Source organism: Tupaia chinensis, unplaced genomic scaffold, assembly GCF_000334495.1.
Source record: "Tupaia chinensis unplaced genomic scaffold, TupChi_1.0 Scaffold145814_1, whole genome shotgun sequence".
NCBI lineage: Eukaryota > Metazoa > Chordata > Mammalia > Scandentia > Tupaiidae > Tupaia > Tupaia belangeri.
The window spans coordinates 734800-747213 of record NW_006205672.1 but is presented as its reverse complement, the minus strand read 5'-3'; the positions used below and the strand labels follow the sequence as shown (position 1 = coordinate 747213).

The following is a 12414-nucleotide window of genomic DNA, read 5'->3' as shown; positions in this document are numbered from 1 at the left end:
GTTCTCTTTCCCGCCCCTAAAGCTCAAGTTTCTTGCCTTCCCCTCCCAGGCCAGGACCTGCCTCCAGAAGCTCCGGGAGGATATAAGTAGCAAGCTTGACAGGGATCTAGGAGATTCTCTCCACCGGCAGGAAATACAGGTAATAGGAAATGGTCCTTGGTTGGGTCCCCAAGGTGAAGGTGGGGTTGTGGCAGGCCATCTCACTGCTGATAACCTGGTGGGTGCTGAGTCTAGAATTGCTGCCAGGAAGGGAGAGAGGATATGTCATGCTGGCTTCTCCAAGTGTTCTCGATCTGGTTAGAGCCTTCCAGCAGATGCACACTTGGATTTACTGTTTCCCGCCTGTGAATGAAACACCTGCTCCTAAAGCACTGTGCAGGGTTGGATTTACGTATGATTGGCCTTGAAGGGCAGCAGTTAGGCCTTGTGCACTGGGAGCTAGATCCCCATGACTGACCGCAGTTCAAGTCCTGGCCCCAGTGGATTGAGAAACCAGACACATGTGCATGCCTGCTCCAAACCCTGGTGGGAGAGACGTGGAGGAAGGAGGACTGCATCATGACCAGGCCCCATTTGGGATGCTTTCTGTCTCTGTCTTTCTCTTTCTAGCACACATATGCACCCTCTGGCAATGAAAATAAATAAATAGAAATCTGATTTATATCAATTCAGTTATTTTAAGTTATTTGCATGCCTCTTTATATGGATGTTGTGGTCAATCTTGTTGTAATACAAAGCTGTATCTCCTTCATTTGCTTTTTGGTTTGGATGGGATGGCCTTTTCTCCAGCAGTCCCTGTCCCCACTCCCCTGGGGGAACTGTGACTCCATGACTGGTACTAGCATAGGGTGGGCTCATCTGGGGCTTGGGGGGCCCGCATTCCCTACTTCATTTTGCCTCGACCACAGGTAGACTTTTGATGCCAAGCTCCCATTCGGCTAGTGGGAGGAGCTTCGTGAGGTGGCAGAAGAACCTGATATGCCCAGAGACTACCTTCAAAGCCCAGGCCCCTTGCCGTCACAAACAAGCAGTCACGTGATGAATAATTAGTTGGGTTGGGAAAAATTATAGCAAAAGCTGCTTCCTCTTTTGATTTATGCCTCATCAAGCCTTGGCAAGATCCCTGGGGCAAGGGGAGCTCTTGGTGTGTGGCAGGCAGCTGCTTGTACTTCCGGGCGAGGAGGGACAGCCAGCTAGTTTCTACTCTGATGGAAGGTTTCTATCTCCAGGGTTAGGGCATTCCTTCTCCAAGCTTCACACACGTCTCTTCTCCTGTCTCCTTTCCATTTTCCCACAGACACTGAAGTCCTTTCCCTGCTCCTCCCCTCTTTCCTTTCTCTCCATCCCACCCTTTCTAAGATTCCAGGTCTTAGGAGAATGTTTCAAAGTCAGTTGTTTGGGACTATTTTAATTATCAATTCTATTTTCCTTTGAACAGGTGGTTCTGGAAAAGCCCAATGGTTTTAATCAGAGCCCCCCAACACTGTACAGCAGCCCACCTGAGGTAGGTCAGAGGGATGCTACGCTGACTGCTGCCTGGCCAGGGGCAGGGGCTCCTCTTCCCTCAGCCCTTTGTTCAGTGTGTGTGTTCCCTCTCACTAAAAACAAGAACAATATTTAAAAAAAAGGGGGGGGGTGGTTTTCTTCCATGAACAAGAGAGAGAGACAGCACTCCCAGTAGGGTCCCCTCACCATGACCCACCACTAGCCAACCCTGGATCGTGGGTACTTGGGCCTGTGTGTTCTGGGAGGCCTCCAGATGTGAACCCGGATCCCGTCTATGTGGGTCAACCTCAGTGCACTGCATTGCCACTGTGCCACCGTCTGGCCCCCAAGTAGTCCTTACTTGATGCAAAAATTCAAGCAACAGAAAAATGTAAAAAGTAGAAATCCTCCTCTAGCCCCACTGCTTGGAAATAGCCACCATAAACAGATGGAAATGGGTGAATCCTTCTAGCGCGGTCTTGGAAGCGTAAATGGAGATGATGCCTGAATACCATCTGGGAGATCATAATTTAATCATTCTGAGATAAGGCCTGAGCATCAAGGGTTTTTTTTGTTTTTTGTTTTTTGTTTTTTTGAGAGGTTTTCGCTATAGGGTGCATGCTCTTGCCAGACAGACAAAGAGACACATAGAGACAGAAAGTGAGAAATCACCCCCCAGGGGGGATGGCCACGCCGCAATCCCTTCTCCTCCATTCTCCTCTCGGGATCTTGGGCACGCACACACACGTGCCCGGCGTGAGTTTTAAGCCACCGGGTCTGGGATGCAAACCGCAGTCGACTACGTGGGAGTCCAGCGACATAGCCATTACACTAACTGCTGGTTCCCAAGGTTTTTAAAACTCTTTAGGTAATTCTAATGTTAAGCCAAAGTTGAGTACCAGCATTCTAAAGTATCTTGTTTTTTTAAAACAATTTTTAGAAAGGATTACTTATTTCATTTTATTTATTATCGTTATTCTTCAATTTTGATCAGAGAGAGGGAGAAAGCAAGCTGTCAAGTCCAGGACTAGAACTGCTGTTGGCCATGTGGGAGTCCAGCGCCTTACCCACCATGCCACCTGCCGACCCCTATAGTGCTTTTTTTTTATAGGCAACTGTATTTCTTTTTAAATTGTTTAATTAATTATTAGTTTAAGTTTACTGTAGTGCATGTGTGCTTATCAGAGAGAGAGAGACAGAAAGAGAGAGAAAATGAGAAAACAAGCAGCTAGGTCCAGGAGTCCTACCACTGTCAGCCATGTGAGAGTCCAGCGGCCCAACCACCACATCGCCTGCTGTCCCTAGACAACCATATTTCAGTACCATGTCTATTGATATATATGCATAATATATATGCATACTGTGTAAATCCATGTATAGTATATGTATATACTGTACTTACATTTTTCACAAATGCATTATTCCTTGCTTCCTTTTTTTTTAATGAAAAATTATATATTATGACCCTTTTATTTTTGTTAGTTTGTATAACCTTATTCTTTCTGATTACTGCATAGTATTTCTTTTCATGTATGTACTTTTTAAAAAATGACATTCGGAGACCAGCAGATAGTGTAATGACTACGTTGCTAGACTCCCATGTAGTTGACCATGGATCAAGTCCTGGACCCAGTGGCTTAAACTCACGCCAGGCGCATGTGTGTACATGCCCAAGATCCCAAGAGGAGAATGGAAGAGAAGGGATTGTGGTGTGGCCATCCACCTTGCGGGGGGGCGGGGGATGCTTTCTTGCTTTCTGTCTCTCTCTCTTTTTCTGGTGAGTGCATGCACTCTATGGTAAAAACCTCTCCCCACCCCCCACAAAAAAGACATTTGGACTACATTTTTTGTGGTTACATAAAGATACAAAACATAATTATTCTAGAAAAGCTGGGAAATTTAAAAACAGAAAAGTGAAAACAAAAAATTACCAATTTAATTTACCCATTGGGGAAAGTAGAGTTCAGTGAAAGTTCCTTTGGCTTTTCTTCATTGCAAATGTACATTTACAGTATTGAGATTGTAATGTATATAGCATTTACTTGTTTTCTTTCTCTTTCTCTTTCTTTTAAAATTATGAGCAGGAGCATGTACTCGATGTAGACAGAGACAGAGAGATAGCAGCCCCTCCCGGTGGGGCAGTCACACCTTTTCTCCATCCTGTCAGAATTTGGGGCCTGCATGCACACATACTCAGTGTGTTTTTCAAGCTGTTGGGCTGGGATTTGAACCATATGGGATCTAGCTCCCTAACTAGGAGGCTATGAGTCCAGCCCTGTAGCATTTCTTTGAATTTGTTTTTTGTTTACTTGAGTAGTTTCTTTGGATTGGGTGTTTTGGGCCCTCAAGTGCAGAGCTAAACCAGACCCGCCCGTCAGTTCACGGCACATTATTATCCTGGGTCCCATTAATGCCCTTTTCCCATCTTTTCCACCTCTGCCAAAAGGTACTCACTGTAATGTATTCATCGAATATACCTGGATGTTGTTTTTAGTTTATATGATGAACTTGTGCTATATCTTTTTTCAGTTTTTTCCTTTTTTACCCAACACTGTCTTTTTAGGATCTGTAACTACTGTCTTCACCTTGTTTTATATCATATAATCAAATAATATTTTTGTGAATGTTTTTCATGTTGCTAATCTTACGAGAAAATTATTTGGAGATCAATGCTTAATAATGACATTCCAGGACCCTTTTAAAGCATTCTTCTTTGGACTGGTCTAATGGCCTAATGGTTAGCTGACCCAGACCCCACATGGCTCACTGCACAGTTTGAATCCTGGCCCTGGTGGCTTGAAAAACATGCCAGGTGTATGTGCATGTATATCCAAAATCCTGGCAGGATAAATAAATGGAGGAAAGGTATTGTGGTGTGACCACACCCCATGGGGGAATATTTCTCCCTCTTCCCCTCTCTCTATCTCTTTGTTTCTCTGTAGTGAGTGCACACGCCCTCTGGCAATTTTTAAAAAAGAATTATTTAGCTTTATTTATTTATTATTATTATTTTCCAGTTTGATCAGAGAAAGAGAGAGGGAAAGTGAGAAAGCAAGTCACCAGGTCTGGGACTTGAACCGTGGTCGGCCATATTGGAGTCCAGACTTTAGCCACCATGCCACCTGCTGGCCTGTTGGCATTTTTAAAAAAAAGCATTCTCCCCTGTCCAGCATCTTAGGTGAGCTATATGGGGGCACTGAGCAATAACTTACTGATATCTGGATTCAACACTGTGGTTCCAGCCACTTGCTTTAGATGTGCAGTTGGGAGGCTTCCCTTCTCTTGAATCACCATAGTTGGCTAATATGTTGTTAGCAACAAATTATAATAACACCTGTTCAGTTCAGCCTCTTCCTTCTCACCACCTCAAAGCCCTGCTGGATATTATCTTACCTGTCTTTGAGGCAGCCTATAGGCAGGGTGTGGCAAGGAGGCTTTTCACTGCTTCACAGATAAGGGAATAAAGGCCCACAGGACCCTGTCATAATGCAGAGGCTGGGATCCTATTTCCTCCTCTCCACTGTAGCTCTGCTCCGGTTTAAAGGTGTTGCTACTTCCCACTGTGCAAGGCAGAGATTTTTCTGCCAAGCTCAAGGGAAGTTTGCAACTGAGGTGTCTGGTGCCTGTGCGGCAGAGGTGGAGGCGAGACCTTACATGTCAGCTCAGCTCCAACCACCAGCCCACGTTCGGGTGTGTCTGCAAAGGAGACTGAGCAGTAACCACGATGAGACACCTTTTTCTACTTTGAATCACATTCTTGGACTTACTGGGTATACTTTTGCCTACATCTGTTCATCCATCATGCTCAATTCAGTGCCAAGTGCTGGGGATGCAAAAGATGGGCTTTCGGACTTTTCCCTTGCCATGGGGATGGCATAGTCCCTGTCCTTGGGGAACCCTCATCCCAAAGGAGCATGGTCCCTGCTGCAGAAAGCTCTAATCCGATGGAGGGAAACAAGGCCTTTGTGTAAAGATGGCATACTCATACCTGTTAAGGAATTGATCAATTGATAGTGGGTATAAAAGAAATTACTGAGCATGAGTCAGCAGGTGGTGAGGAGGTTAAGGCTGTGGATCCCACGTGGCCTACTGTGTAGTTCAAGTCCTGGACCTGGTAACTTGAAAATCATGCTAGGCGTGTGTGCATGCATCCCCAGAATCTGGAGAGAATGGAAGAGAAGTGATTGTGGTGTAGCCATCCTCCCAGGGATGATTTCTTGCTTTCTCTTTCTCTCTCTCTCTTGCGAGTGTATGTACCCTATAGTAACCACTAAAAATTAAAAAGGAAAAAAAATATCAAGCATGGGGGCCAGCAGGTGGTGTGGTAGTTGAGGTGCTGGACTCCCACATGGCCAGCCTCAGTTCAAGTCTGGGACCTGGTGGCTTGCTTGCTCACTTTCCCTCTCTCTGTCTCTTCCTGGTGAGCACATATACCTTATAGCAAGTTAAAACATACTCATAATAAATCAAATAAATAATTACTTTAATTGATAATGGATATAGTGAACTGAGGCTAGCTGAGTCCCATATAGGATCAGGAGAAAATGTGTTCATACACATGACTCTGTGGCCAGAATTCTTGGCCACTTAAGACACACTCCCCTTTTGCGTGACATTGATTCTTTTGTGAGGGGGATCTGGTTGAGACCAGTGTGTGACAAGGCAGGGACCTTGTCTTACCAAGCCTGCTCTGGTTGTAGGTGGACACCTACATGAGTGAAGATGTGGAGAGCTTGAAGAAGACAGTGCAGGACTTGCTTGCCAAGCTGCAGGAGACAGAGCGGCAGCACCAGGCAGACTGTGTGGCTTTTGAGGTAAGATATGAAGTTTGGGGAGAAGGTGCCCAAGGGATGGGGTAACAGATGCAGGTGCCAGTGACTTTCTCCACTTCGTGTCCTGGCTAGTTCCCACCAAATAGAAAAGCAGGGTATTGAGGCTGGGGGACTTCCTGATGCTTTTTCCTCCTCCACACGTTTCTGGTGTGTGTGTCCAAGGCTGCTTCATGTTTCAAAGGTCAGCTCTTGATTCTCTGCTCTGTTGAAATTGAGCAATAGTACTGTTCTGGGGCAGCAGGAAGTTCCGAAATCACTTCTGCGTGCACCAGAATAAGAATCACTGGGCACTAAGCTCCACATAGGCAGTGACTGTTCACCACTGACTCATGTTCACCACCGAATGCCCAGTGCCAGTACCTGGCATGAGGAGGGTGTTTCATACATGTGGATTAGATGTGTGGGACAGAACTGTGCCCATGGAGTTCCATGACTTCAGCTCTAGTCTTGGCTCTGCTTTATAGAACTTGTGATCTCGAATAAGTATCTTAATCATTGCTATTAAAGTAATAGCAGGTTTCTTTCTTTTTTTCTTTCTTTCTCTCTCTCTCTCTCTCTCTTTCTTTTTCTTTCTTTCTTTCTTTCAGAGGAAGAAAGGGGAGCTGGCAGGTGGGGTGGATAAAGGTGTTGGATTCCCATATGGCCGACTGCGATCTGAGTCTCAGACCTGGTGACTTGCTTTCTCACTTTCCCTTTTTCTCTCTCTCTGTCTCTATCTGGTCAAATTTAAAAATAATAATAACAAATGGAATTAAATAAATATATATATATGTATGTGTGTATATATATATTTTTATTTATTTATTTATTTTTTTATTTTTTAAGGAGGAAGAAAGGTATTTTTGTGACAAGGTCTCACCATGTCTTAATCCTCTCACCCCAGCTTCCCAGTTAACTAGGACCACAGGTTTGTGCTCCCAAGCCTGGCTTGTTCACGTTGGACCACGACCTGAGCCCAAGCCTCCCATATGGCCCCATCATTGCCCAGCAGTGCCCATCCTCTTACACCACCGTGGCTGGCCCAATAGCAGATTTTTTTAAAAATAATACAAAATGATTGTAGATTTTATTTTATTTTTTAAGTTTGCTATAGAGTGTGTGCACATGCCAGAAAGAGATAGGGTGAGAAGAGGAGTGAGAAAGCATACCCCAGAGGGGATGCCTATACCACAATCCCTTCTCCTCCATTCTCCTCTTGGGATTTTGGGCATGGCTCACACATGCCTGGCATGTTTTTCAGTCTACTGGGTCCAGGAATCAAACTGTGCAGCCAGCCATATGGGATCCAGTCACCTTAACTGCTATGTCATCAGTTGGCCTAAAAAAGATTTTTAAGGGACCAGCAATTAATGCAATGGCTGTGTTGCTGGACTCTCATGTGGTTGACTGCGGTTCGAGTCCCAGACCCGGTGGCTTAAAACTCACGCCGGGCGCGTGTGCGTGCCTGCCCAAGGTCCAGAGAGGAGAATGGAGGAGAAGGGATTGCGCCATGGCCATCCCCCCTAGGAGGTGATTTCTCGCTTTCTCTGTCTGTCTGTCTGGTGAGCACACGTGCCCTGTGGCAAAAACCTCTCCAAAAAAAAAAAAAAAAAATTTAGAACTATGGAACTTTATAAAAGCAGAGTGAAAGCCCTCTACTATTAAAAGTATGTGTGACATCTCCCATACTTTCTAGAAAATTATTTTAAGTGTAAAATAAAGTATACCAGGCAGTTTACTTACTACTCTGTGTGAGATTTACTATCTGTTAACTGCTATTGTTCGTCCATAAGTAAGATATTCTTTATGTCATAAATACATTGTGTTAGGATTATATCTTGCCCAGGCATGCTGGGAACTGGCAGAAAGAGGAAGACCTGCCTGAACTCTTCTTTTTCATGAACTAAGAAAGAGAATTTTTTTTTTTTAAGAATTATTTTATTTGCTCTTCCTTTCTCCGCCATCGTGGTGTGTTCGGTCCACTCGGCTCTTCGCCGTGTCTTCTCACAAGACTCCGAATCAAGCAGTTTCTGGGCAAAAAATAAGCAAAATCGTCCCATTCCCCAGTGGATTAGAATGAAAACTGGTAATAAAATCAGATACAGCTCCAAGAGGAGACACTGGAGAAGAACCACGCTGGGTCTAGGAGGAACTGGACAGGATGTGGGCCACATATTTATGCTGTACCAAGGTCACTATGGTCTTGCCTCATCAAGCTGAAAATGGTCACCAGTGCCTGGACACTTGTGTTTATTGGGAAAAAATGATCCTTCACTTTTTTTTAAGTTCTGCATTGGTAGGTTGGTTCAGTAATAAATATGTGAGACCTTTAAAAGAAAGAATTATTTTATTTAACTGGTTTTTTGGAAAGGTTTTTTTTGCTATAGAGTGCGTGCACTCGCCAGAAAGATAAGAGACAGAGAGATAGAAAGCGAGAAATCACCCCCAGGGAGGATGGCCACACCACAATCCCTTCTCCTTCTCCTCCATTCTGCTCCTCAGGATTCTAGGCATGCACGCACACGTGCCCGGCGTGAGTTTAAGCTGCCGGGTCTGGTACTCAAACCGCGGTCAACTATATGGGAGTCCAGCAACATAGCCATTATGCTAACTGCTGGTCCCTATTTTATTTAACTGTTTAAAAACTTCACCAGAGAGGGACATAGAGCGAAGGAGAAAGTGAGAAAGCAAGCTGCCAGGTTCGGGACTCAGACCACACAGTTGGCCATGTGGGAGTCCAGTGCCCTTCACCACCACAGCACCTGCTGGCCTCAAGAAAGAGAATTCTTAACAGGAGGCCTGAGGGTGAGGAAGGGCACTGAGCATGATAAGCTGCCCCAGGTCAGTTGAAGCATTAGTTGAACAAATAATTTAACCTGCCTAAGCATCAGTTTCAACTTTGGTTTTTTTTGGAGGGGGGAAGAAGTTTTTGCTATAGGGTGTGTGCACTTGGCAGAAAGACAGAGAGACAGAAAGCGAAAAATCACCCCCCGGGGAGATGGCCATACTGTGATCCCTTCTCCACCATTCTCCTCTCGGGATCTTGGGCATGCACAAACATGCTCCCAGTGTGTTTAAGCCACCGGGTCTGGGACTCAAACTATGGTCAACTACATGGGAGTCCAGTGACGTAGCCATTACGCCAACTGCTGGTCCCTCAACGTTTTTTTTTTAATTGAATGATTTTATCTAACTTTTATTTATTTACTTATTTTTAAAATTTGACCAGAAAGGGACACACTGAGAGAGAGAGAAAGGGAAAGTGAAAAAGCAAGTTGCCAGGTCTGGGACTTGAACTGTGGTTGGCCATGTGGGAGTTCAGGGCCCTTAAGCACCACAATACCTGCCAGCCCCAGTGTCAGTTTCAACTTTTATAAAAACAAGTCATGAAGGACCAGCAGATAACATAGTGGTTACTTTGCTGGACTCCCATGTAGTTGATTGCAATTCAAATCCCGGACCTGGTGGCTTAAACACATGCCAGGCACGTGAGTATGCGTGCCCAAGATCCTGAAAGAATGGAGGAGAAGGAGTTGTGGTGTGGCTTCTGTCTCTCCGGCGAGTGCATGCGCCCTATAGTATAAATCTCCCTTTAAAAAACAAAGCAGTCAGGGGGACCAGCAGTTGGCATAACGGCTATGTTGCTGGACTTCCATGTAGTCGACTGCGGTTTGAGTCCCATACCTGGTGGCTTAAACTCACACCAGGCACATGTGCATATGTGCCCAAAATTCCAGGGATTGCGGCGTAGCCATCCCCCAAGGGGGCTGATTTCGTGCTTTCTGTTTCTCTGTCTCTGTCTTTCGGGTGAGCGCACGTGCCCTATAGAAAAAACCTCTCCAGAAAAAAAGTCATGAAGTATACTTTACACTTTTGGTTTGCGGATTGAATGAAGTGGTATATGTGAGAGCTCTCTATTCTTTTTTCTTTAATTTAACTTTATTTATTTATTTAAATTTGACCAGTGAAGGATAGAGTGAGAAAGAGAGAGGGAAAGTGAGAAACAAGCCACCAGGTCTGGGACTCAAACTGCAGTCGACCCTGTGGGATTCCTGTTCCCTTAACCACCATGCCACCTGCTGGCCTGAGACCACTTTATTCTAAAGGATCTTAGAAAGAAATATTGTTTATTTTTTCTAGTGGCCAGTGTAACAAGCAGATTTTTCTGCTGTGGTTAGTTTGAACTTAGGTAATAGTGAGATTAGTTGGTGGTTTCAGTACAAAGCAGCCGTGTGGTCAAGGAGTTTTCTGCATAGACTCAGATTCCATGCTTTAGATAATTCAGTTGGTGATCTGTTTGGTAACCAGCCATTTCCTGTCTTCTTGGAATAAAACAGGAGAAAGGGGAGGTTGAGGCTGTAGTACTGACCAGATGATGAGTTTTGAAAAGAAACTTCTGTATTGAGAGGCATTATGAAGTTGCAGAAATGATAGAAATGTGAGTGTTCTTCCAGAGTTCTCAGGAAATGCATATTATGAAAAATCCATGCATGGATTTCCAAATTTTTTGTACCAAAAGGAATTTTGACTTTAATTCCATTTCCCCCTGAACATTTTGAAGTCCCCTGGCACTTGCCGGTTTTCACCACACATGGAGGGGCATCTGCTGCTCCAAGGTTCAGAGCCTGAGCAATAACGGCCCAAATGCAAGCCTGGAGGCCAGAAGGCCCCTGGCAGCTGCAGTCAGCCACCCTGGGTTTAGAAGAGTCTGTTCTTAAATTGCATGGCCCACTGTCCCCACCTGCACTAGGACGTGTTCCTCCCGGTGGGACAGAATGACACATCTTGTATAGCTAAGGGGCTTCTTCAGGGGCAGGACTGGCCGGAGCTGCAGGGACAGACATGGAGTAGGAGTCTGAGTATTTGTTATCTTTGTGATCCTGTGACAATAGGTGACAATAAGCCATCGCCCCACCAACACTGCTCCCAGCACACGTCAGCCTGGGTGCTGTGTCTGTGTACAGAAGCCAGGGGCCTTATGTTTCAGTTCTTGCCTGCTATGCTGTCCTGTGTTGAGCTACCGTGGGTCATTTGGGGCTTTTCTCAGCCTCTCCTAGTGAGATTGTGCTCGGTCTACTCTTCTGAACTTGAGGGTTAGAAGGGCAAGATCATCAGTTACCATGAAATGACTTGCCAGTAAGCCTGGGTTCTCGTTCTACCGACTGCTGGCTGTCGGGGATTTGCTGAGAGCGCTGTGGCCAGGGCTGGCGCGGCTCGTGTCCCATCACTCGTCATCCTGTCCTCTGCTTGCTCTTGCTCCTCCCTGGCTCTGACCTGAGGAGGGGCTGGACTACTGGTGTTCTGCTTTCCCTGGGCTGGCTAGGCTCTTCAGAAGCTACCTGGATTCTTTTTGAGTTAATGACACGGAGTTAGTGTTGGGTAACTGGGAAGCATTGAAATGGATGGTCAGGTTACTGAGTGCTACTGCCAGGTCTGGCATGCACTAGCTGTGTAATCTGTAAGAGATCAGTTGACCTCCCTGTGAGAGGAGAGGGTTGGAGTAGATGAATTTCAGTTTGATCCATGATTTTATTGAGCAGTTACTGTGTCCCAGATACTGTGTGGGGCTCTGGAAAAAGCTGGAAATGTAACGGTGCTCCAGGTCTGTGCCATCAGGAAGCCTACAGTCTACGGGGTCACACACGTGAGTGGGCAAAATCTCCTCGGACGTACTAGAAGGAATGGCTGTGGGTGCTCTGTGGCCACAATTTCCCCCAGCCCCGGAGGGCTCTCTGGAAAAAGGAGACCTGAAGGGATGAGTAGGAGTTGGCAAGGTGCCAGTGGGAGGAAAGGAGACAGTTCTCACTTCACTTTCTCATTCCAGCTTCTGAAGTTCTGCTCTATTCTTTCCAAACTGGCTTCTCCTCTTTGACAAAGGACTTGATTTCCTTCAGATACAGTTTTGGCCTTTGTAGTCGATTCTGAAATATTGTCTGAGGTGAGGGTGAGGAAGTGTTGGGGAAGCAGAGGGAGAGACATGGAGATACCCTCCCTAGGTTACTTGCTTTTAAATATATATTTTATTTATTTATTTATTATTTTTAATTTGACCAGAGAAAGAGAGAGAGAATGAGAAAGCAGGCCTCCAGGTCCAGGACTCGAACTGTGGTCAGCCATG

At 45.5% G+C, this 12414-nt stretch overlaps 1 protein-coding gene across 4 annotated transcripts in view; it reads left to right on the top strand.

Moving 5' to 3' along the window:
- Positions 1–12414, top strand: part of TUFT1 (tuftelin 1) — a 52306-nt gene that overhangs the window by 29257 nt on the left and 10635 nt on the right. For 3 of the 4 annotated variants that reach the window (XM_006168405.3, XM_006168406.3, XM_014584169.1), the window contains 3 exons: positions 50–139; positions 1439–1504; positions 6186–6299. In XM_006168405.3, coding sequence (XP_006168467.1) covers positions 50–139; positions 1439–1504; positions 6186–6299 — 270 coding nt within the window. The remainder of the gene's footprint in view (positions 1–49; positions 140–1438; positions 1505–6185; positions 6300–12414) is intronic. The other variant, XM_006168407.3, reaches the window with a different exon arrangement.